The sequence below is a fragment of the Hemicordylus capensis genome, chromosome 2 (assembly GCF_027244095.1).
Source record: "Hemicordylus capensis ecotype Gifberg chromosome 2, rHemCap1.1.pri, whole genome shotgun sequence".
Lineage (NCBI taxonomy): Eukaryota > Metazoa > Chordata > Lepidosauria > Squamata > Cordylidae > Hemicordylus > Hemicordylus capensis.
Genome location: NC_069658.1, coordinates 1,420,436 through 1,444,855, shown reverse-complemented (window position 1 = coordinate 1,444,855; position 24,420 = coordinate 1,420,436). Strand labels below are relative to the sequence as shown.

At 55.5% G+C, this 24,420-nt stretch overlaps 1 protein-coding gene across 3 annotated transcripts in view; it reads left to right on the top strand.

Annotated features, from left to right (window-relative positions):
- Positions 1-766: 766 nt before the first annotated feature.
- PHF24 (PHD finger protein 24) overlaps positions 767-24,420 on the top strand; it is a 36,610-nt gene continuing 12,956 nt past the window's right edge. The window contains exons 1-3 of one of the 3 annotated variants that reach the window (XM_053297676.1): positions 767-1,190; positions 22,329-22,716; positions 24,230-24,415. In XM_053297676.1, the coding sequence (XP_053153651.1) occupies positions 22,333-22,716; positions 24,230-24,415 (570 nt within the window). In that variant the 5' untranslated portion in view covers positions 767-1,190; positions 22,329-22,332. Of the gene's footprint in view, positions 1,191-3,079; positions 3,410-22,328; positions 22,717-24,229; positions 24,416-24,420 lie in introns of those variants that run through there. The other 2 variants (XM_053297674.1, XM_053297675.1) reach the window with 2 other exon arrangements.

The following is a 24,420-nucleotide window of genomic DNA, read 5'->3' as shown; positions in this document are numbered from 1 at the left end:
TGCCTGCAGAACTTCCTCCTCAGGGAGGTTCATCTGGTGCCTGCTGCCATTTCAGTGCTGGTCTCCCAGGCCTTGTTCAGGCTTTGTTTTTGTTCAGCTCCTGGTTTTAACTGGCGTTTCTGCCTTTGAGTAACTGCCCCCCTTCTCTTGTGTCTTGGATAGGCTGCAAGCTGTCCGAGGAACCCCGTGGGCGGGCACGAGGGGCAAGTGTTGAATGAATGCTTGGGCCCACATATGTGGACCTGAAGGGACCAAGGGTTGGAGGAGCGCTGCAGCCAAGCAGCCACTCTCGACATTTCCCCCAAGAAGGCGCCTCTGTTCCTCCCTCCACCTCGGGACCTCTCGCGCGGCTGCCTCCCTGCTGGGGCTGCTGCAGGGTTACTGCTGACGCCGCCGCCGCAGCCGCCCCCCCGTGGCCCCAGCGCCCCGCCCGCCCTTCGCCTCGCTCGCACCCCAGGCCGCTGCAGGGCAGGGCAGGAAACGGGGGGGGGAGGGGTGTGGTCAGAAAGGGGGGCCAAGAGCATTTCTGGGTGCGTGGGCGGGCGAGAGAGCGAGCGGGGCCTCCCGGGTTCGGTTTCTGAAGCAGAATTGGGGGCGGGGGGGCTTCGCTCTGGCCTGGAGCCTCTCTTAGCGGGGCGGGGGGCGGCTGGCTGCAGGCAGGGCCGGGCTCCAGCAGGGGGCAGGAGCGAGGGGAGCTGCCTGCCGCGGAGTCTGCTGCGCTTCTCCGCGAAGGAGGGGCCGGGGGCTGGCAAGGGGCGGGCGTCGGTGTCTCCGTCCCGGCTCACGTCAGAGCGGTTAAAAGCCGGCGGGCTGGTGCAGGGAGGGAGGCGCAGCAGGGCAGGGGTGCCGCCTCCGCCGCCGCCCTCTCCTCCTCGCCCGCGCCCTTGCGCAGCCGGCCGGCGTCCTCCTCTCGGTGCAGCCGCCGCCGCCGCCGCGTTGGGCAGGGTCCGCGGGCGCCTCCCTCCCTCCCTCCCTCGGCCCGCCTGCAGGCAGAGCGCAAGGCTGGCTCGCGACACCTGGCGCAGCGCAGCCTCTCCTGCTCCTCCTCCGGCATCCCTCCCCTGCCTCTGCTCGCCGCCGCCGGTCTCCGCGGGGCTGGAGGCATGCAGGCGGCGGCGGCAGCCGTGATGGGCTCGGCGCGGCGGGCGGCGTGTTAGGCAGCGGCGGACCGACGACACCGTCCAGCTCAGGTAAGCCGAGCCGCCCGGCGGATGGCGGGGCGGGGGAGGCGCCAGGCAGGCGGCCCGAGTCGTGGCCAGCGAGGCTGCGGCTGCCGCCCCTTGCAGCGGGGCAGCAGAGCCCGTGGTAGTCAGGAGGGACCCCTCGCCTCCCCCTGGCGCTGTGCAGAAAGGGGCTGATGGCCGCTTTGCTCCTCCGCCCGCAGGGAAGCGCGAGGCTGGCCGCGGGACCAAGGCGCCCCCCCGCCCCGCTGCTGAGATTCCGCGAGGCCAGCAGCGGGGGTCGGAGCTGCCCCTGTACAGCGCCGGGCACACACACACTGCTTGCTGGCGCCGCTTGGGGAGATGGGGGGGGGCCGTTGAAGTGTGGGGCAGGTTGCATAAGCCGCGATGGGAACGAGAAGACTCCTGGGCGGGGCGGGGGGGCGGGGGTTGATGCGTCTCCATCCTGAGGTTGACATCATCCGGGCACAGGAGGAGGTATGCTGGGGGCTGCAAGATGCTCCCCGCCCCCCGCCGCCTGGTACCGGGCGGTTTCTCTGTGTGTGTGTGTGCGCGCGCGCGCGCCCTGGCGGGAGGACACCCTGCTGCGACGAGAAACTTGGGCCAGGTGAGAGAGGAGCAGGCTGCAATGGTGTGCGCGCAGAACTGAGCCGCTGCGCGCGGGCCGGGGCCGGGGTGCCGCTCTCCTGGCTGCCCGCAGAGGGGGGCAGAGTCGGGGCTGCTGCTGTGCCTCTTGCAAGAAGAACCGAGCTCAGCTCCTTCCGGAGCCCCCTGGCCCCTCCCGCAAGCCTGTGCACCATCATCAGGCGGGCTTGAGAAGCCCAGATCCAGCCGCAGCCGCAGCAGCACACACCCCACATCATCCTTACCCCATAGGCAAGGCAAGTGCATTTGCCAGGAGGGCACCAGGAGGGGGCAATGATGTCTGTGGCTGCGCATCTCGGTGCCCACCAGAGCTCCCCGCAGCCCATCTTCCGGCTCCCCACACTGGCCAACCGGATGCCTCTCCTGTATGGAGGGGTGAAGCCAGCACCCACTCTTGCTCCCTGCAACTGGTGTCAATCTCCTGCCTGAGCCTCAGCATATAGAGGTCGGGCTTACAGACACCCCCCTCCCCGGATTTGCCAAGTCCCTCTTTGGAGACAGAGAAGTCCATGGCCATCGCCACATCTTGTGCCAGCAAATTCCGTATGTGCGCTGTGTATTTTAGCCCTGTTCAGACATTACGTAGTACGTAGTACCTGCATTCAGGTGTCTGTACTTATGTGTTTTGTGTGAATGACTGTACGTGCCGGTTTGAAGTGACCCTCCCCATGTACAGACTCTCCCAGGCGCAGAATACAGATAGGATGTCTGCCTGCGTTCATGTGAATAACTACCTGTGTACAGATCTGCACCTGCTAACGGAGCAAAGAGGAACTTTCTGAACATACTGTGTGGCTGGGGCTCCTGTCTGACCTGAATCTCCTGCCAATCCGTTTCACTGGGTGACCTGTGCTCTGGGGTTCCAAGAACCGGTCCACTTTATCCATACTCTGCTTAACAGCCCCCTTTTCTGCCTTCACAACCATTTGGCCCAGCCCACAGAAATGCTTCTTAAATGAAGAAGGAGTCACCAGTGCAGATGACTGTTTTCCTCAGTGCAAAGGATACAGAGCCAGAAATCTAAAGTTAATTGTCATGCTAGCAGCCACGGCACCTTAACTCTGCTATATGGCACACAGAAGATGGACAGCTCTGGTTCCAGTCAGCAGGGCTGTGAAGCAGCCTTTTATCTTGATTGTGTAGAATTGCGTTTTTATGCATGTGCACGTGCACACCCACATGCAGAGCTTCATCTCTGGCTCAGCCTCCCCTCCCCCAAGAAACCCACAAGGGTATTTGGAGAACAACTCCTTCTTTTGAGGCCAGGAACACCCAAGCCAGGCACTTAGTGATTCCTCTGAAAGGCAAGTGCACCTAATGCATGTGGCCTGGCATGTGGTCAGAGAAGAATTCAGAAGAATTCAGGAAGAGTGTTGTTGCCTATCAAGGAGGAAGGATCTCCCCTAGAGATGCTGTGCTGGTGGTGAGAGACGGAGGAGGAGGAGGCCGCATGGAGTCCAGAAGGCAAGGCAGGCACCAGTCTTCCCAGGAGCAGAGGGAGAGATCACACAGAGCTAAACACTTGGCTGCCTTAGGTGGCCTGGTGGTGGCCTTGAACTTTCTTCCCATGGATCGGGACCACAGTAAGCAGCCACAATCCTGGATCAGGACCCTGGGGGAGGGGGCTTTAACTGTCCTTCCTGTTGTGTGGGGGTCCCAATCCCTGGGTCTCGTTTTCTGTGTGGAGCCTTGCCAAGGCAGGCCGAATGTCTCTCTGGCTCTAGTCAGGATGCAGCTGCCCTCACCCCCAGGCCCAGTGGAAGTTGTTCTGAGACTGGCCGCCGCCCCTCTTTAGAGGGCTTGAGAGAGAACAGAGCCGGGGAGCTGTCAGTGGGAACGCCAAGGGCGGCAGCAACAGGGTTGGGGTGGCTTGCGGGGCGCAGGAAGCCAGGATATTGCGCTGCCCCCGGTGCCAATGAAGCCTCGCTTGGAACGGGAGCTCAGTCTGCTCTGGGCAGCCAGAGGAGGTTGTCTGTAGAGGAGTGTGGCAGGATCTCTGGGTTCACCCCAAAGCAATGGGGCCCCGAGGCTTTTCCTCTGCGCCAGGCCTAGCCAAGCTGACGCCCACCCAGCCAAACCTTATGCTGGCCCTGCTGCCTAACAAGTGTGAAATAATGGCAGAGAAGGAAGAAAGGGCAGCAGAGCGTCTGTGTGTGTGTGTGTGTGTGTGTGTGTGTGTGCCCCCCATATGCCTTGAGGCGCCAGCTGGTCTGGGGCGCAGGAAGGCACCACTTTGGGCTTCAAAGCACTACCGGACGCTTTGTCTCTTCTGGTCAGGCCTGAGCTGCTTAGAAGTGTCCTTTCTTTGCCTTCTGGGGTTCTTGGGGGGGGAGGAGGAATGCAGTCCTTTCCCTATAGGGTGACCCCCCAGGATGCAAGCAAGCGGGGGTCAGTCACCACCGCCGCCGCCGCAGCGCAGTCTCTGAGCGAAGGACTCGGTCCTGCCCTTGACGAAGGGAGAGAGGAAAGCCAGGCCCTTCGAGGGGCTCCCCACGCCAGCCAGATCAAGCCACCAAATCCTCCTCCTCCTCCTCCTCCTCCTCCTCCTCAGCAGTGAGTGGCCTGCCTGTGGCTTCCTTGTGGTGAGAGGAAGCCACTCTGCCTATGCTCAGAGGCTCTTTCTTCTTGCTGCTCATGCGATGTTTCCACATGTTCTGGGGGCCCAACTGGCCTCCAGTTCATCTCCCGGATGTGACTTTCCTCTGGCCTCTGTGGGGGGGGGGGGCACGCACTTCTCCTCATCTCACTCACGTCATAGAAACCGAGCCGCCAGGCCGGGGGAATCTTTCTGCCTGGCATGCTGGGGAAGCCTGCAAGCAGTGGGTCCCTTGACTGCAGGTTGGCGTTCAGCAGGAGAGGCGTGAGCTTAGCTCCGCTGGGCCTGTGTTTCCACAGAGTGACAAGTTGAGGAGCCATCCACATGCTGTGAATGGAACCCTGGATTGCATCTGCACGGCTGAGGCTGCTTAGCTGTGGTGTCACCACAACCACGGACAGACTCCAGTAACTGGAGCCCTGCAGGTTTTCCACCCAGAGATGCCCCCCAACGGGGGCAGGCAACAGGCCATCTCCATTCCTAAGGCTGACAATGGCGGCGCTGGTGCTTTTAACAGTTCTGTGACAAGCAGAAATCCCACAGGTGCTGCTTCCATCACTGTGCCTGCATGCTTGGAAGGCTGCACCTGTTGCATGTCTGCCTCAGCAGAGCCCTTCTGCCAGGAAGCTGCCAACCCGACCCCACGAGCAGAACTGCTTTGCATTTGAGATGAGGTTTGCTTTGACTTGTTGTCGTGAGCCAAGCAGCTGCAGATGGTCCGTCCCTTTGTGTGCCTGCGGGATTCTTGCAGGGAAGTGACCATTTGCAGAGAAAGCAGAAGTTCTGGAGTCGAGTGGCTGCTTCGCCCTCAAGTGCCTGGTCTGCCTTTGTGAGGAAAGGCCCAGTGAGGTCAAGATCCCTGGCAGACAACTCAGGGGGGAGGGTGCAGAAGAGTCCCTGCCTATCTTGCTCACCCCTGCCCTGGTGTTAGTCAAGCCCGCAGTGAAGGTTAAGTTGGGCTCTCAAGGGGCGGTTGATCCGGCTGTTGATCCGATCTTGTCTCCAGAACCAAGCCAGGATGCAGACATCTTTGCCCACCCATTGAGCGAGAGTCGCCCCAAGAATAAGGCTGCCACTGCTCAGTGGCAGAGCAGCACAGGAGAGCTGGTCTTGTGGCAGAAATTGTCCCCTCTGCTAAGCAGGGTCCACTCTGGCTTGCATTTGAATGGGAGACTACATGTGTGAGCACTGTAAAATATTCCCCTCAGGGGATGGGGCCACTCCAGGAAGAGCGCCTGCCTGCTTGCATGCAGAAGGTTCCAAGTTTCCTCCCTGGCAGCATCTCCAAGAAGGGGTTGAGAGAGACTCCTTGGAGAAGTTGCTGCCAGTCTCAGAATTGTCTGTAGACAATTCTGAGCTAGATGGACCAGTGGTCTGACTCGCTATATGGTAGCTTCCTATGTTCCTAGTTCCTGACAACTCCACTTAGAAGGCCGTCTCGTAGCAGGTGCCGGGAAAGACCCTTCTCTGCCCAAGATCTTGGAGATCTGCTGCCTGTCAGAGGAGGCAGTATGATGAACCAGTGGTCTGACTCAGCATAAGGAAGCTTCATATGTTCCAGGACCGAGTTGCTCCTGCTTAGCCAGAGAGACAACCATTGTGTCTCCTGCCAGTCCCTAATTTTTGCAATGCACATGGCATCTCCCACCCCCAGCCATCAGCATCCAGAATGAGTGCTCAGAGTGGGTGTGAAATGCACACTGTGTTCGCTTAGCATGTCCTGCATACCTGCATGCTTGAGCTCCACTTCTGGTACACAAGAACAGCCCTGCTGGATCAGGCCCAAGGAAGCCCATCTTGTCCAGCATCCTGTTTCCCACAGTGGCCCACCAGACGCCTTTGGGAAGGCCACAGACAGGAGTTGAAAGGGGCCTGCCCTCCCTCCTGCTGTGGCTCCCCTGCAACTGGGACTCAGAGGCATCCTGCCTTGGAGGCTGGAGGTGGTCTGTAGCCGCCACCCCACCCACCCAGAGGCGTAACTATAGGGGGGGCAGGGGGGCACGTGCCCCGGGCGCCATCTTTTCTGGTCACATGGGGGGGCGCCATGACAAAAAAAATTTTTTTAATTTTTTTTTAATTTTTTGTTAATACAAATGTTTCCTGCTCAGTGCAGCAGTGCTGCAGCAGTCAAGGGAGCACGTTGGGGCCCCCTCCCCCACGAGCGGTCCCTTCTGTGCCGCCCGCGCCCCCCCCCCCATTGCTTTGCTGGCGTCTGGCGGCCAGTCAGTGGCCTGGCATGGTGGCGGCAGCGGGCGCTTGTGAGGAAAAACCTAAGTATAATGTAGTATGTTGGGGGCGCGGGGGGCGCCATTTCAGTGCTTGCCCCAGGCGCCGTTTTCCCTAGTTACGCCTCTGCACCCACCCCACTTATAGCCACTGGCCGCCCTCTCCTCCAGGAAGTGATCCAAGCCCCTCTTAGCTGGTAGACAGCTAACTGACTGGCTGTGGGAAGGCGGGAGGGGCCGGGTGCCCATCTGTTTGTGTTTTGTGCATGTGTGCTTCTGCATGTGTGCCAACACGCATCTGCACAGTCGCACGCCAGCCCCTTAGGAACTTGCCCTGGCTGGCACGCCTTTCACCAGTCACCATATTTTATGAATGAGGGAACGTAGGAGCCCACACCATGCACAGCCTGCTGGAAGGCTTCCAACCAGGCTGTTCTTGGCTGAATGTGAAGGGGGCCGTTGCCTTCCCTGCCATTGTTCGTGACGATACTTCTAGGCAAAAGCTGCACAGCCTGGCAGGGACTCCGTCCCCTCCAGAAATCTGACCATACGCTGTGGATTAGTACTAGCATTACTATGATCATTGACAGAGCTCTTGCTCGGGCACGGTGCCTTCCAAAGTAACCACCAAAAGGTTGCAACCCCAGAAGATTGCAGCCTGAAATCAGCTGCAGGGCAGCGGCAAGGAGGGGAAAGAGGAGAAGAGGCTGCTGGGTGGCCGCTGACCGGAAGGCAAGCCACACAGCCCCTCCGTTGCCTCCTGAGCCCCAGCATGCTTCCTGCTGCTGCTGCAAATAATGTGGGGTGCCGTCCCGAGTGGGGCTGTGGGCTCTAACCCTACCCTCTGCCCTCCTGGCCCAGATCCTGTCTCACCTCAGATGGCAGGATGTGCAAGGTGGCGGGGGAGCCTTCCTTGGTGTTAATAGGACAGACAGGGGGTCATGCTTCAAGTCAGGACCATCCTGGCGCAGGGCGGGCTGGGCACTCCTTGCAGCAGCAAACACAAGTGTGCTAGGCTGATGGGGGGGCGGGGGCTTTCTTGCTCCACCGAAACACTTATCTGTCTTCTCTCTGTGTAGAAGAGGAGAGCTGGTCTGGTGGCAGCAAGCACGACTTGCCCCCTTAGCTAAGCAGGGTCCACCCTGGTTGCATAGGAATGGGAGACTAGAAGTGTGAGCAGCACTGGAAGAGATTCCCCGCAGGGGATGGAGCCGCTCTGGGAAGAGCATCTAGGTTCCAGGTCCCCTCTCTGGTGGCATCCCCAAGACAGGGCTGAGAAGGACTCCTGCCTGCCACCTTGGAGAAGCTGCTGCCAGTCTGGGTAGACAATACTGAGCGAGAAGGACCTATGGTCTGACTCGGTATATGGCAGTTTCCTATGTTCCTATGTGTATATGGCAGTTCTCCCTCCTTCCACCGGAGTGGATAACTGGATTTAAACAATGTGCAACTTTTCTTGGATGTGCCTCCAAGATCAGAGAACATGGCTTAGTGGGAGAGCAGCACCTGATCTTGAATCAAGGGGGGGCTCAGGTAGTCACGGGGTGAGGAGAGACCCTTCCCTGCTTCGAGACCCCCTGCTGCCTCTATATTCTGCCTGGTCTCATCTGGGCTGAGAAGGCAGGAATGTTCCTCTGCATGTATGAAACTGCCTTGGGCTGAGTTGGCCCGCCTGCACAAGTACTGCCCACTCTGATGGGCAGAAAGTCTGGGGCACCCCACTGCCTGTGCTCCTTTTAACAGGAGGCTGAACCTGGAGCCTTCTGCATGCAAAGCAGGAGTTCTGCCCTGGGGAAGAATGAGAGACTGGCACTTGCAAGACTCTCTGTGAATTTGAGTCAGGCTCCAAACGCTTCAGTTCAGGGTCTGCCCCACATTGGGGGACTCTTCTGGAATCCAGCTTGTCCAAATGGGGGTGAGGGATTTACAGGACCAGTGCAGCTGTCACGCCACAAAGGGTCCCAGCCAACACCCTCCCACCCCACACATTCATACCCTCTCTCCCCACCCCCTTTGCTGGCCTGGCACAAGCCATCCCAAGTGGTCCCTTGAGGCAGCAGCAGGTCGAAGGGTGCGGCGCGGGAAGAGAGTGCCCAGGATCCTTGGCAAGGTCTCAGAGAATGGGGGGGGTCAGCTCGGGGCCTTGGCTAAGCCCTGTGAGCTTGTGGCCCCTTCCCCGGGACTTCTGGTGCCACACTACAGTGCAAAACCAGCAATGGGGAACTCTGTTGTCTGGGTAAAACCTCAGCCTCTCCGATCAGAAGCCTTTCCAGACAGCCATTTATTTATCTGTTTGTTTCTCAGATTTGTTGACCGCCCCAAACTTCTGTCTCTGGGCAGTTGTCTTTAGGGACTTTTTAAGTTGCCAGTGATGGGGAGGCTCTTGTTTCAGCAGGGAGCGGAAATAACTGCTGAAATGACCAGTGGATTTATGACCGCTGATCCTCAGGGGTGATCTTGCAGGTGGCCCAGATGACGTTTTGCACGTCTCGTTGAACTTCCTTGTGCGGTCTGCCTGCCAATCAGTGGGACACCAAGTGTCTGCTCATTATTACGCATTCCAACTCCATTACGGAAGGGGGAAACCTTGTTCACGGAGGAAAAGGTGTAGACTGCCCATAGCTCAACCTGCATGGGGGGGAGGGGGGCCTGGGAGGGGTGGTTCCCAAGTGTACACCCCCACACATCTGCACCTGAGCACCCTTTTCTTCCAGTTCTTGCCTTGCACCATCTTTTGCTTGTTTGTTTGTTTTTAAACTGAGGCTAGTTGATGGAGTTGGGGAGGGAGAACACTGCAGAAGTTCAGTAAACCAGAAGACAACAACAAAATTTGAATTTACAAAATTGAACTTCCATGGGTTGGAAAGTGGAGGGACCCCCAATTTGCCACGGTCCCCAGTGCTCTGTCCCTGATGCAGACAGGAAATAATGAGTGCAGGAACTCAGCCCACGGAAGGGAAAGGAAGGGAAAGCTCTCTGTCTGGAAAGAGCCTTTGTTGTCCACCCCATACGCCACACCCCTCCTCCTCCTCCTCCTCCTCCTCCTCCTCCTCCTCCTCCTCGCCAAATGGCAAGTCTCCCTCTCCTGCCTCTTCCTCTTCCCACCCCACAGGTGTCTGATGTCATGATCATCTCACCAGTGACTCAGCCATGCCTGCAGGCTGACTCTGTCTGGGGCTGAGCTGCTCTCTGTAGCGACCCAGGGCCACCATGGCAGACTCAGAACCGACTGAACCTGCAGCTGGCCTGTGGCACTTATTCCGCATCCCCTGGGGCATCTGGAAGCTTGCTCCCACCTGGCACCCCTCTTCCTCCAAAGCAGCACAAGAGAGCTCCTTCCTTTAGCTGTGTTCTACCAAATGGCCCTTGCTTAACCCATGATTCAGCCTGAGATGTTTTTGCATGATCAGAGATGCACCTCGGGGATAAGGACTTCTTCGTGTCCCTGATCAAGACAGGAAGTCCTTGCAGAGTTTTTCTCCTTTTCTCACAACATCAGAGTTCGGGGTCATCCAATGACTTTGGGCAGCCAATGATTCAGTACTGACAGGCAAAATTCTTCCACACGCAGCAAATAATTAATTTATGGAATTCATGGTCACAGGATGTGGTGGTGGCAAAAGCTAAGATCAGAAGTTCCAAACCTTGCGTCCCCAGACATTGTTGGACTACTATCATCCCCAGTCCCAATGGCCAAAGGTAGGGATGGGCCCGGACCGGTCTGGAGGCCATTGTAAAGGCCTCCGGCCCGGTCCGGACCTGGGTGGTTCGGTTCGGGGGTGGGGGTAGCTTTAAGAGTGGCGGGGGGTTACTTATCCCTCCCGCCGCTTTCCCGCTCTGGCGCCATAATGTTACGAGTAATTGGGGCGGCAATCCTGCCGCCCCAATTACTCGTAACATTATGGCGCCAGAGCGGGAAAGCAGCGGGAGGGATAAGTAAACCCTCCTGCCTCTCTTAAAGCTACCCCCCACCCCAGTGCCGGACCGCAGTGTGGCGGTTCCGTGCACACCCCTAGCCAAAGGCTGAAGGCCAGCAACATCTGGGGATTCAAGGCTGGGAATCTCAAACTTAGCTACTTCTAAAAGAGACAAAATCCTGGAGGAAGAGATGTCTGTCTGGCTACATCAGGGAGACTCTTGCCCTCAAGCCCTGCTTGTGAGGCTCCTGAATCCTGCACCTGTGAAATGCCACTGTGGAAACCAGGGGGCTGGGCTGGCTGGGCCTTTGGTCTGGTTCAGCAAGAGAGCTTTTCTCCCATGTTCTTTTGCCCTGAACTTACAGCATCCACAAGAGAAACTGCTCCACCCTTTTCTTGAAATCCTCCAATGAAAGAGTGTGACGAGAAGATGAGAGGAGGCTATAGGCATTGCCTTCCAACTGCACCCATGTTTCTGAGGCACCAGACTGCACGTCCAACGAGAGTGCCTCTTATTTGCCCATGAGGCAGGACGTGTATTCACCAGGCCATCACCCCAGCTCAATGAATGATCTACTCTGTTCATAGGCAGAATCCATGAGAAAGGTGGGAAGGGCATTCCCCAACTTTTTACTGTTTTCAGATTTCTTTCCCTCCTGGGAAGGGAAGGGGGAAAGCAATGTGGTGCCGTTTTGCCCCCCTTCCTTGGTAGATGGCTGTGCTGCTGCCTCTGGGAACTGTCCCACGGTTTGCCACTTAGGGCAGCCTGTGTCCCCCTGCTTCATGGTAGGGCCAGCCCTCATCAGGCTTATGTCCTAGAGAAGCACAGTCTGCAAGCTTCAATAAGCTTTTGACCTCAAAGGAATATGGGATCCTGAACCACATGCCTTGGCCAGGTCCCATTCCCATGTGGGATGGGCCTGTGTCGTCTTCTTTTCACTCCTCAGCCATGATGGCATGGCCAAGGGAATATCCATCAGTGGGTCTAAGTGTGCCAGCTCACCCCCCTCTGAACCCTGCCCTGTGCAGCTAATGACTAGCTCCCCATGAAGAAGGGTTAGCAAGAGGGGGGACTCTGAGGCTGACAGGCCGCTTTGGGAGCAACTGCCTCAGACAGGTCACCATCAACAGAAAAGAGGTCCTCTCTGTTCTCTCTGCATAGTCGTTTTGCCTGTCCTGGTGCCCTTTGACACCCGTGCAGAAGCAACAGAAGAGGAGACCACAATAATCCTCTTCTCACATTATTTTGGTTGCCTGTAAAGGGTCTGTGCATGTGTGTACACTTTCCCCTGTGAACGGGTAGACAGTTGTTCATTAAGTGCATATGGGGACTGGAGCCATCCAAAAGGAAGGGTATGGATCATATATACCACTATATGTGCGCTTTCCCCTGTGTATGATCATCTAAAGTGTTCTAATGTTGCACTGAAAGGTGGCTCATTGTAGGCCCCACACATTTCCACTCTAGGGGCATTGAAGAAGCGTCGCAGCCTCCATCTGTATTCTGTTTTGCAGAGTTGCAGGGAAGCCGGGGCAGGAGAGGAGGCTGGCCTTCTTCCCCTCTGGGTTAAGTGGCTTCCCAGCGGCATCTGGAGGGCCACTGTGTGAAACCGGGGGCTGGGCTAGACAGGCCTGGGGCCTGATCCAGCAAGGCTGTTCTTTTGTTCTTCTCTCCTCTGCTGTTGCTTCGCTGCTTTTCCTCCCGCCGTCTTAGGGAGCTGCACATGTGAGCCTCTCTCCTACCAAGTCAAGCCCTTGGTCCCTTCCGCTTAGCCGGGTCTCATTGACCCCCAGCAGCTCTCCAGAGTTCCAGGCAGGGGACGGGCCCGGCCCGCACTGGAGATGCTGCCAGGGACTGAAGCCAGGGCCGTCTGCGTGGAAAGCACAGGCAGACTCTACTCCCCGTTTAGTCCATTCCCTGCTTACCAGCTCAGGATAAGAAGGGGTCAGGCCCCATGCAGCTCTGTGGCAGGCTTTCTTTGCTGTGTGGAAGAGGAAGTGTATTTTACACTGTTGCCAGGGAGGTTACTCTGTGTAATTATCTGTGAAGTTTCGAATCAAAGCTGTAATGTAAAAACTGGCTCCGTAAAAGTGCCAGGGAAGCAAAGCACAAGCCATGGGAAAGAGGAAGGAAATCCCACTGGTAAAGCCTGGAGCAGTCGTGTTATTGCTTCATTAGCCAACAGCTGCCACGGGTGGGATTTTGTCTTCATCCTCTGTGTTGTTTGGAGTTCCTCCTCCTAGTTTTGATTGCTGTGCATGTCAGGCAAGCATCTTCTTCCACAGTTATTCCTCTCAATCATTCTGAAGCTCCAGCTGGGTGGAGAGCTACCAACCCACTTCATTAATCTTGGTTGGTTGGCTGTTTATTTTGGCTGCAGCCATCTGCAAGCTTGCCAGATGAGCAGGCCAGAAACAAAGGCCTGTCAGAAGGAGGGCAGTGGTGCTGGAGAAGGAAGGTGCATCATTCCACTTTTAAAGCCTGTCACTGTAGATCCCGCCCCACCAGATGAGAGGAGAGCCGGTCTGGTGGCAGCAAGCAGGACTGGTCCCCTTAGCTAAGCAGGGTCCACCCTGGTTGCATATGAAAGGGAGTCTAGAAGTGTGAGCACTGCAAGATATTCCCCTCAGGGGATGGAGCCGCCGCTCTGGGAAGAGCATTTAGGTTCCAAGCTCCCTCCCTGGCAGCATCTCCAAGAGAGGGCTGAGAGAGATTCCTGCCTGCAGCCTTGGTGAAGCCGCTGCCAGTCTGTGTAGACAATACTGAGCTGGATGGACCAAGGGTCTGACTCAGTATGCGGCAGCTTCCTATGTTCCAGATCCAGACATTCCCAGGAGGTATTTTTGCTTTTCACCTACAACCAGATGATCAATTTCCTTGGCATTTGGGGACTGCCTGCCTGCTTGCATGCAGAAGGTTCCAAGTTCGCTCCCTCGCATCTCCAGGCCTGAGAGAGACTCCTGCCTGCAAGAAGCCTCTGCCAATTTGGGGCTGGAGAAGCCATTTCCAGTCTGTGTAGACAATACTGAGCTAGATGGACCGAGGGACTGACTCAGGAGAAGGCAGCTTCCTCTGTTCCAAGTTGCTTTGAAAAGCTCTTGTGTGCCAGAGAGACAGAAAACACGAGAGAGGGAATCGCTGCTGCATCTGGCGAGGAAGGCTGCACTGCTCAGCCATCAATCAATACAGGACAGCAGCTCTCCATCCGGACCAAAGGAGGAGGCAAACTTTTTGTGCAGAGTTGAGTGCTTGCAAGTGGTTCACCTGCCAAATCCCGGAGACAGGATCCTGGGTTTCCCTGGCAACAGGAGACAGAATCAATAGTGCTCAAATGCAGCACAGATAGCAAAGAAGGCCCTGTGGACCTGGGAATGCCATGTGGGGGGGTGGCGGGGGGGGGCTTGTGAGAGTTGCTTATATGGCTGCAAATGGGGGGAGCCCTCCACAAGAAAGGGGAAACTTTTGGTGTGTGCATATGACCGACCGAAATGGGAGTACTGTGCCAAGAGGTGTGTGTGTGTGTGTGTGTGTGTGTGTGTGTGTGTGTGTGTGTGTGTGTGAGAGAGAGAGAGAGAGAGAGAGAGAGAGAGAGAGAGAGAGAGAGAGAGAGAGAGACACATGATGCTTGCGTGGGTGCGCAGGAGGAAGAAAGGCTGGCACATAATGTGTTGTACACATGAGCTAAGCAGCAATATTGTGTGTTTGTGTCTGTGTGTGCCCATGCGCAGATGTACGGAAGCAGGTGTGGTGGGTCTTTGCACATCAGCATCCCCTACTGGGCCCCCTCCGAGGGACTCTCCGTCAATACCCAGCACTCCAGGAATCCCAGTTCAGTCATGGGAGGGAGGACAAGAGGATACTTGTGAGCTACCTTGATTATGTTTTAGAAAAGCAGGATAGAAATGGCAGCCACACAGTTATGCTGCGTATTGTCCAGCCTCAGCGGTCAAGGATGGCCGTCATGCTGCCTGCAGTGCGCTGGCCGTGGGATCCTCCTGAGAAGAGACCCTCCCTTGCCCTGGCCAGCAGGGGGCAGGCTGCAAGCAGAGGAAAAAATTGCTTTGCGGGCCGGGGAGAGCTGAGAGCCTGTGGAGGAAGAGGAGAGCCAAGCCAGGGCTGAGGAGATGAAGCTCGCAGGTGAACTTCAGACCGAGCCCAAGCAGCCAAGGGCCTTGGAAGAGCCCGGCTGTGACCAGCAGCCTCCAGGCCAAGGTGTTTGCTTGGCACAGTCTAGGCCAGGGGTGGGGAACCTTGGCACTCCAGCTGTTGTTGAACTACAACTCCCATCATCCCCAGCCACAATTGTGGCTGGGGATGGTGGGAGTTGTAGTTCAAAAACAGCTGGAGTGCCAAGGTTCCCTACCCCTGGTCTAGGCTTTAGTCGGTGCCCTGCAGGTCTGGACCACTTTCCCTTGCAATGCCTATGTTTTAGAATGAAAGACGGGCTTGCAAGGGGGGTTCCATGCTTGCTTCGTGCTTTCCCTTCCTGCTGTTTCTCCCCCCAGCTGCTTTTCTCTCTCCACCACCACCACCACCCCAGCTGGGGGGCATGTTTAGTGGAGAAACAGCAGGAAGGGAAAGGGTCAAGATCTCCTCCTCCTCCTGCTGCTGCTCTTTTCTTTTCTTTTCTTTTCTTTTCTGCCTCTCAGAGCAGAGCTTTTCATTCTAAAAAAGCGACTGAGGATAGCATAGCCCTGAAGTAACAGGGCTCAAATGGGACAGAGAGAGAGGACTGGACAGCCCTATTACTTTAGTTCTCATACCAAAGAATCAGAGTGGAAGGTTGGGAAAAATGGGAGAGCTCGACTGAATGTCTGGTGTAAGGTTTCTCTTGGCTAATTCGGTTCGGAAATGGGGCCAATCGTGTTATTAGCTATGTCAGTATTAGCTATAATGTTGTTTTAATAGTGCAATTATAATCAACCTTCCCAAAACCTCCTCAGGAGTCGACATTAATTCCTCCAGCCTCTCCTGTGCACTGAGGCACTTCAGGCATCTCTGGCACAATCCATCCTGGGCGCCTCGAACAGCACTGGCCACTCCAAAGGTAGAGAGCAACGAGGTCCAAAGCACCAGCAGTCAGTCCAGCGGAAGCTCAAAGCAGGGAGGACCACGTTTGCTTTTAGGAGCCCCTGATGACCACCACTACTACTACTAGTAGTAGTAAATAATAAATAAAACTTTATTTGTTAGCTTCCCCTTAACAAATTGGCTCACAAGTGCCCAAGAATTGCCAAGGAAGATTCTAGGAACACACTCGCTTGGGGTGGGTTTCACCAGGAGATGACTGAAGCCTTGTATTCTGAGTAGAGGAATTGTCCGGCAGGCAGAAGGTGCAAATCGTTGGAAGAGGCTTTTGTTTAAACCAGAAAGGTGGGGCAGGCAGCAATAAAGGAAACAAAACTAATCTATAGAGGGAGCTGCTCCTCCCTTAAATCTGTGGTGGAGGCGGGCGGGAGGGGGGTACTTTTGCTTGGTGACTGAAGATATGGGTTATTCGATTTGGTGGGGGGACTTCAGTAAAATGAGGGAGGAACTCCGCAAATGCTTGTGCGAGGGGATCGGAACCCCTGGCTTGGCCAGAACACAAAAGGGCAGCACTTGTTTTTAGGAGGCTGGGGTGGTGGTTTCGTTGGCATGCGGAGAACTGTCAGAACCAAAGCAGTTTTATTCATGGGATCAGGGTCATAGTGAGAGTTCTGTGCTTGGGTGGGTTTCTGGTTAGCCAGTTATTACAGCACCTGGAGAAGCTGAAGAGAGTTCAAGTATAGATGAAAGGTAAATTGGTGCAGAGAGAGGAAGTTTGATAAAATCACCCGGTGGGAGTTGAAGTTGCTGATGCATCCAGCTCCAGAGGTATCATCGCTTCTAGTGTTTGAGGAAGAGGCGGCAGACAGTCCCAGCAGCAGCGGTGATCCCCTGCAGATCCTAGCAGAGCAGGCTCCAGGGAAAGATTCTGCTTTGGGGACACATTGGCTACAGAAGGTAAACATGTATCACGAGGAAGCTGGGGATAAAAATGGAGAGCGCAGATAAGAAGCTGCTGGCCGCGGAGGTGTGGCACAAGCAACTGAAGCAGAGCTCATGGCACTTGGGGAATTCAACCAGCGATTTAATGGACCCGGGGAGTGTTCCGAAGGAAAGTGTGGTGCTTAATTGCCATGGAAGTCTCATCTGCTGGAGACCTGGGGCATTTCCAGATGGGGGTTTTCGCTCGCTTCCCCTCCAGAATAGAGGGTGTGTGCTCACATAGCCAGACTTACCCCTGCGAGTTATCAGGGAACACTTCACACACAATTCAGGTTTTCCATTAGGCATTGGAAAGTAGCCCAGTTTATTTATTTGTTTGTCTATCTATCAAACTTATATAAGACCTCAAACTTCTGTTTCTGGGCAGCACACAACATAAAACAGTTAAAACATAGACATAAAAACCTTACAACATTTTAAAGCCACAATTAAAAAGCTTGGGTGGAAAGGTAAGGTCTTTAAAGATTTTTTTTTTTTTTTTAGTTGTCAGAGATGGGGAGGCTCTCATCTTGATAAGAGAGTGCATTCCAGAGTTTCAGGGGCAGCAGCAGAGAAGACCCACCCCCTTGTTGCCGCCAGACATGCTGTAGACATGATCTCAATGGGTGATGGGGCTCATAATGGGAAAGACCTTAGATACCCAGGGCCTAAGCTGTTTAGAGTTGCCTTAAGTGGCACAGCAGGGAAATGCTTGACTAACAAGCAGAAGGTTGCCAGTTCGAATCATGCTGAAAGGCATCATCTCATGCTGCGGGGGAGGAGGCAATGGAAACCCCTCCTGTATTCTACCAAAGACAACCACAGGGTTCTGTGGGCGCCAGGAGTCAAAATCGACTTGACAGCACACTTTAAGCTGTTTGGGGCTTTATAGGTTATAACCAGTACCTTGTATTTTGTCCAAAAACGTATTGGTAGCCAGTGTAGCTTGTTCAATATAGGAGTAATATGTTATCTTTGAGATGACCCGGAGACCAACCTGGCTGCTTTATTCTGCACCCATTCCAGTTTCCATACTACGTACAAAGGCAGCCCCACATAGGGCGCATTGCAGTAATCAAATTTATGTCTGGAGTTAAAAGATCCACTTTTTGCATCAGTGTTTTCGGGCAAATTCGAACTCACACTAAAGCCTGATGTCTGAAAATGCCCCTGTAGAAGTGGAGCACATAAGCAGGTGCCACTCAGAGCAGTGCATCAGTGCTGGAGTCGTCCTCCGAAGTCAGGGTGAGATCTCGGACTACGGGAGCATGGGAGGTTGAGAAGGACCAGCGGTGGCCATGATGGGAAATTGCTCCACTGGAATGTAACTTGAGCCCTCCTGGGCTCTGGGGCTCAGATTGCAACCTTAGGACTATGGACAGTATATTGGATGTGAAGGGAAGAGACGACTGGAACCTGGGACTGGCTCCATGTGTTGGAAGGAAGGAACTGGAGCTTGGCCGTAGAGCTCCTGCTTTGCATGCAGAAGGCCCCAGGTTCCCTTCCTGGCTTAGGGGTGTAGCTGCAATTGATGGGGGGGGCAAATATCCCTGGGCCCCCGAGGAAGAGGAAAGCTGCCAGCTGGGTGACAACTTACTCTTTGCTTTTCTCATCAGACTTCTCTGAAGAAGGCAGGAGGGCAGGGGCCCATCTTCCTGCTTTGTCCCAGGGACTACTCCAGCCTTGCTACACCCCTGTCCTGGGTGCTTTCCAAATTAGCCGCTCAACAGCAGCAAAATGCCTCCGTTCAGGCAAATCGCTCTTAAAACATAAACAGCAGGGGGAGCAGTCTCACGAAGACGAACAATCCAAAAACATAAGCAACTTCTTTATGCCGGATATACAACATAATAGCACTATATTGCAGCGATTAAATTCGAAACAAGGCATTGGAAATATGAACGGCATCCTGCTGTCAGTGTAGGGACTGTGGTGTCACAGCACAGGAAGTGTGGAAGCACGCTTCAGAGATTTGTCATGACCCCATTGCAGGGTGGAATCTGGAAAGCGCCCTGGAGAGTCCATGTAGTCATTGCTGACCTAAAGGAACTGGCAAAAGGCAGCTTCAGGTTTGTGGACTACCTGGACTAATTCTGTTCCCTACAGCAGGATAATGGAGTTTTGGAGTTAGAAGCAAGAACATACGAACAGCCCTGCAGGATCAGGCCCAAGGAGGCCCATCTAGTCCAGCATCCTGTTTCACACAGTGGCCCACCAGATGTCTCTGGGAATCCCACAGGCAAGAGGTGAGGGCATGCCCCCTCTCTCCTGCTGTTGCTCCCCTGCAACTGGTACTCAGAGGCATCCTGCCTTGAAGGCTGGAGATGGCCTATGCAGGGATTCTCAACGTGTGGGTCCCCAGATGTAATTGGACTTCAACTCCCATAATTCCCAACCAAAGGCCACTGGGGCTGGGGATTATGGGAGCTGAAGTCCAATAACATCTGGGGACCCACACGTTGAGAAACCCTGGCCTATAGCCCTCCGACTAGTAGCCGTCAATAGACCTCGCCTCCATGAAGGCATCCAAACCCCTCTTACAGCCATCCAGGTTGTTGGCTGTCACCACATCTTGTGGCAGAAAATTCCACAAGTTGATGATGTGTTGTGTGGAAAAGTACCTCCGTTTGCTGGTCCTAAATTTCCTGGCAATCAATTCCATGGGATGACCCCTGGTTCTAGTGTTATGTGAGAGGGAGAAGAATTTCTCTTCTCAAGAAGTCCCACTTGCTGCCCAGGGCAGGCAACTGGCCTATGGGAGGTGAGCTGGTCTTGTGCATGATTTGACCTGTTTACTAAGCAGGGTCTGCCCTGGTTTTCATTTGAATGGGAGACTACATGTGTGAGCACTGTAAGATATTCCCATCAGGGGGATGGGGCCACTCTTGGAAGAGCCCCTGCCTGCTTGCATGTAGAAGGTTCCAAGTTCCCTCCCTGGCAGCATTTCCAAGATAGGAGATCTTGGCGATAGGAGCTGAGAGAGACTCCTGCCTGTAACCTTGGAGAGGCCACTGCCAGTCTGTGTAGAAAATACTGAGCTAGATGGACCAAGGGTCTGACTCGGTAGAAGGCAGCTTCCTATGTTCAGCTGTCAATCACTCATGCAGAATAAAAATCTTTGTCCAGCAGTCATTGTAGTCTAGATTCTGTGGGCTGTTCTGGGTGCCTCACAAATGTCTATTGGAAGTCCATGTGACACTTGGGCAAGTATAGAGCCAAAGACTCCTGAGGAAATTTAGCAGTCATGGGATAAGGGGACAAGTACATGTGTGGATTGCTAACTGGTTGAAAGACAGGAAACAGAGGGTAGGGATCAATGGAGTGTTTTCACAATGGAGGGAAGTAAGAAGTGGGGTCCCCCAGGGATCTGTACTGGGACTGGTGCTTTTGAATTTATTCATAAATGATCTAGAAGTAGGGGTAAGCAGCGATGTGGCCAAATTTGCAGATGATACCAAACTCTTCTGGGTAGTGAAATCCAAAACAGATTGTGAGCAGCTCCAAAAGGATCTCTCCAAACTGGGGGAGTGGGCGACAAAATGGCAAATGCAGTTCAATGTTAGCAAGTGTAAAGTGATGCAAATTGGGACGAAAAACCCCAACTTCAAGTATATGCTGATGGGATCCGAGCTGTCGGTGACGGACCAGGAGAGGGATCTTGGGGTCGTGGTGGACAGCTCATTGAAAGTGTCAACTCAATGTGTGGCTGCTGTGAAAAAGGCCAATTCCATGCTAGGGATCATTAGGAAGGGGACTGGAAATAAAACGGCTAATATTATAATGCCCTTATACAAATCAATGGTGCAGCCACATCTGGAGTACTGCATACAGTTCTGGTCACCGTATCTTAAGAAGCAGATTGTAGAACTAGAAAAGATGCAGAAGAGGGCAACCAAGACGATCAAGGGCCTAGAGCACCTTCCTTATGAGGCTAGGCTACAACACTTGGGGCTTTTTAGTTTAGAAAAAAGACGACTGCGGGGAGACATGATAGAGGTCTATAAGGTCATGCATGGTGTGGAGAAAGTGGAGAGAGAGAGATTCTTTTCCCTCTCACACAACACTAGAACCAGGGGTCACTCCATGAAATTGATTGCCAGGAGGTCTAGGACCAACAAACGGAAGTACTTTTTCACACAACGCATGATCCACTTGTGGAACTCTCTGCCACAGGATGTGGTGACAGCCAACAACCTGGATGGCTTTAAGAGGGGTTTGGATGCCTTCATGGAGGAGAGGTCTATCAATGGCTACTAGTCGGAGGGCTGTGGGCCACCTCCAGCCTCGGGGGCGGGGTGCCTCTGGGTACCAGTTGCAGGGGAGTAATGGCAGGAGAGAGGGCACGCCCTCAATGCCTGTCAGAGGCTTCCAGCGGCATCTGGTGGGCCACTGTGCGAAACAGGATGCTGGGCTAGATGGGCCTCCTTGGGCCTGATCCAGCAGGGCTGTTCTTATGTTCTTATAGAGCCAACATTTTGTTTTGACTGCGCTAGAGAGTCTGGAATCTAGAGAACTGTTGATCAAAACGTCCCAGTAGAAGGAGTGAGAGGGCAGTTGGAATAACAGTTAAACAGATCAGGTTTGGGATCAGGGGAGAGAAAGATTCAGGAAAGAGTCTCTCTTAGGACTCAAAGAAAAGCCAGCTTTAGGTATAAGTTGGGTTAATAAGAAAGGGCCTGACAGGGGTTTTCTTGGTGCATGTGGATCAGCATCTGCTAAACTAAGTACCAGTAAGGATCAAGAAGTTGTGAAGCAAGCCAAATACGTTCTGGTGAAGAACGTCATCCTAACAAGCCAGCATAAACACCCTACAGTTTTGTAGCATAAAGCAAGATGAGCAAACCTCAGTGGATGCTTAAAGGGAAAAGGAAAGGTTGTGCTGTCGAGTTGGTGTCGACTCCTGGCACCCACAGAGCCCTGTGGTTGTCTTTGGTAGAATACAGGAGGGGTTGACCATTGCCTTCCTCCTGCGCAGTATGAGATGATGCCTTTCAACACCTTCCTAGGTCGCTGCTGCCCGATAGAGGTTGCTTCCCCGCTGCGGTGGCTGCCGATGCTTACGCTAAGCTAATTGCAAACCCATTTCAGTGTGCTAAATACAGAGGCTTGCGGTGGATTTTGAGGTGGCAGCGCATAAAAAAGTCTTCAGGGACATTCTATTAATCATAAATCAGGTTGAGCTTCTATCGCCTCCTAATGGCCCTGGGCTGCAGCAGTCCACAACTAGTCCCAAGCCTCTCTACTCTGGCGTGGCCACTTTGAGGGTGAGAGGAGAGAAGCACCGCGCAGCACTCACCGAGCCTTCCCTTTTCTCCCTCCCGGAGCCTTTTCACAAGGGGCCGGCTTTTAAAGCCCCTTAACTACTCGCGCATCTCCTCCGGAATGGGGGGAGGGGGTGCGTTCACAGATCGGCCAGATTTACCCCCAAGTCCCTGTGAGCTGTCAGGGAGCAGTCCACGGACACAGTTCGGGTGTTTCACGGCGCGTCAGAGTGCAGCCCGATTTATAGCCAGGGTTTTTTAAAAAGCCCCCACTATTTGTGCTTGGTTGGGGGGGACAACTTAACTTGGAGTGCGCAGTGAGGCCCAAGTCTGCGTGTCCCGAGTGGCAGCTCCTGCTTCGCTCCGGGACGCCGCCGGGTTGGTTCCTGGGGCGGGAATGTGCCGGGGGGGGGGGGGCAGCAGCTGCCTCCGGCCCCAGAGCTAGCCCGCCCGGGCTGCCGTTCAGAGCCTCCTCCGCTCCCTTCCCCGGCAGAGCCATGGGGGTGCTGATGTCCCGGCGGCAGACGGTGGAGCAAGTGCAGAAGGTCAGCCTGGCCGTGTCAGCCTTCAAGGACGGGCTCCGGGAGCGGCCCGCCGCCAAGCGCCACTCCGAGGCAGCTGCCAGCCGGCGGGGGACTGTGGAGGAGACGGTGCAGGAGCTCCGCGAGGAGGCGGCGGCGGCGGAGGCGGCAGGAGCCTCCTCCCGCCAAGAGAGCAGCAGTGCCCGGCGGGCCGCCTGGGAGAGGCTGCGCGACGGGCGCGGCGTGGAGCCGGAGGAGTTCAACCGGGCCAGCTGCTTCACGCCCCCGGCCTTTGCCCGCCCCACGCGGGGGCAGGACGATGACCAGCCCTGCGGGGTCAGCCTGGAGCCGAGGGAGCAGGTAGGCGGGGCGGCGCTGCGGGCGGGTCGAGGAGGCCCTGCGAGCAGCCAGGCAAGGGGCGCGCGCGGGGGGGGGGCGCTCCAGGTCTCTCTGGGCTCCCCAGCCCTCGTAGCAAAACCTCCTGGGGCCTCTTTGGGGCCTCCGAGCCAGCCCAGCCCAAGCTGCGGGCTTGCCCCCCATGCTGGGAAGCGACCAGTGGGCTGCTGGCCCCAAACCCAGGGCCAGACGGGCTGCTGCAGCTCCAGAGGCAGCAGCACCCCAGGTGGGACAGCTGCTGGCCCCAGAGGGCCCCCTCATGATCCCTGGGTGCCTAGTGACCAGCGTGGGCCATAGAAGGACCTGATGACGGAGGTGGCACAACAGTCCGGAGAGAGAAGGAAGCAGAAGGGAGGGGTGCTGCAGAGAAGAATGTCAGTTCTCCACAACGTAAGAAGGACATGGAGCTTTTCTCTACAGCCAGCTTTTTAAACTGGCAGTTGCAGGTATACCACCTCTGAACATGGAGGTTCCACTTAGCCATCATGACTAATGGCTGGTGAGACACACCTTTCCTCCTTCTCCGCCCTCCCCTTGAATTTGTCTCATTCCCATTTAAAGCCAGCGGCCATCCACATATCATGTGGCAGTGGGTTCCATAAAGAGCATAACTCTACCTGACTGCCCAGCTCTACCTGATGAATGGCCAGCCTGCAGGCAGCAGGGTAGGAAAGAGAGGAGCAACCCAAGCGGCCTCCTATGGCACCCCCCGGCTCATTAGGACAAGTTGCTAGGTAGTCAATAGTCTCCTTCCATTGCAGGCTGAGAGCTGAAGCCAGGGGCGTAACTATCATAGGGCAAGGGGAGACAGTTGTCTGGGAGCCCACGGCCTTGGAGGGGGGCAGAGGCAAGTCACATGACTGACTCCCCCAGCCGCGCACCTGCCCGGGCTTCCTTCCGTTGGATTCATCCTCCAAAACTGATGGGAGTGTGAAGACCTGGAGCTCCCAGAACAGCATCTCTTTCTCTAGTACCATTCAATGACTTGCATCGTCCACAATTGACAAAACCGTTTTAAAAATAGGGTAGGATGCTGTTCTCTTGTGGCACATAGGATAGAGAGATACAGATATAGATACAGATACAGATACAGATACAGATATATGAGCTGAGCTTCAGTGAGGGGTGGGGCCCATTTTAAAATCTTGTCTCTGGGCCCGCTCCAACCTTGCTACGCCCCTGGCTGAAGCAGAGAGAAAGAGGCTTGCCTAAGTCTGCCTGGTGGGGCCATGGCCCTACTTTGGAAGCCAGCCCTGTGGTCCTGCTGCTGCACTCTCTGCTCCCCGCCCCTCCTGCTCTGCTGCTCAGGGCCAAGAAAGCCCTCCTCCTGGGGCGGATGATGCCAGCCTCACACTCCCGCCGAGGAGGGCCAGAGGAGGAGGAGGAAGGACGGGGTGGGGGGGGGTCCGGCAGGGCCAACCTCTGGCAGGCTCCCACCCCACCCCCTTGGCCTCTAGCTCTGCTTCTCCTCTTCCAGGTAGCCAACGAGGAGATGTGCGAAGTGTGTGAGGTCTGGACGGCAGAGAGCCTCTTCCCCTGCCGGGTGTGCACCCGGGTCTACCACGACGGCTGCCTGCGCCGCATGGGCTTCCTGCCCCACGAGAGAGCCACGGAGGCCCTCGAGGCCGCCCACACCGAGACCGGCTGGAGCTGCTATTATTGCGTAAG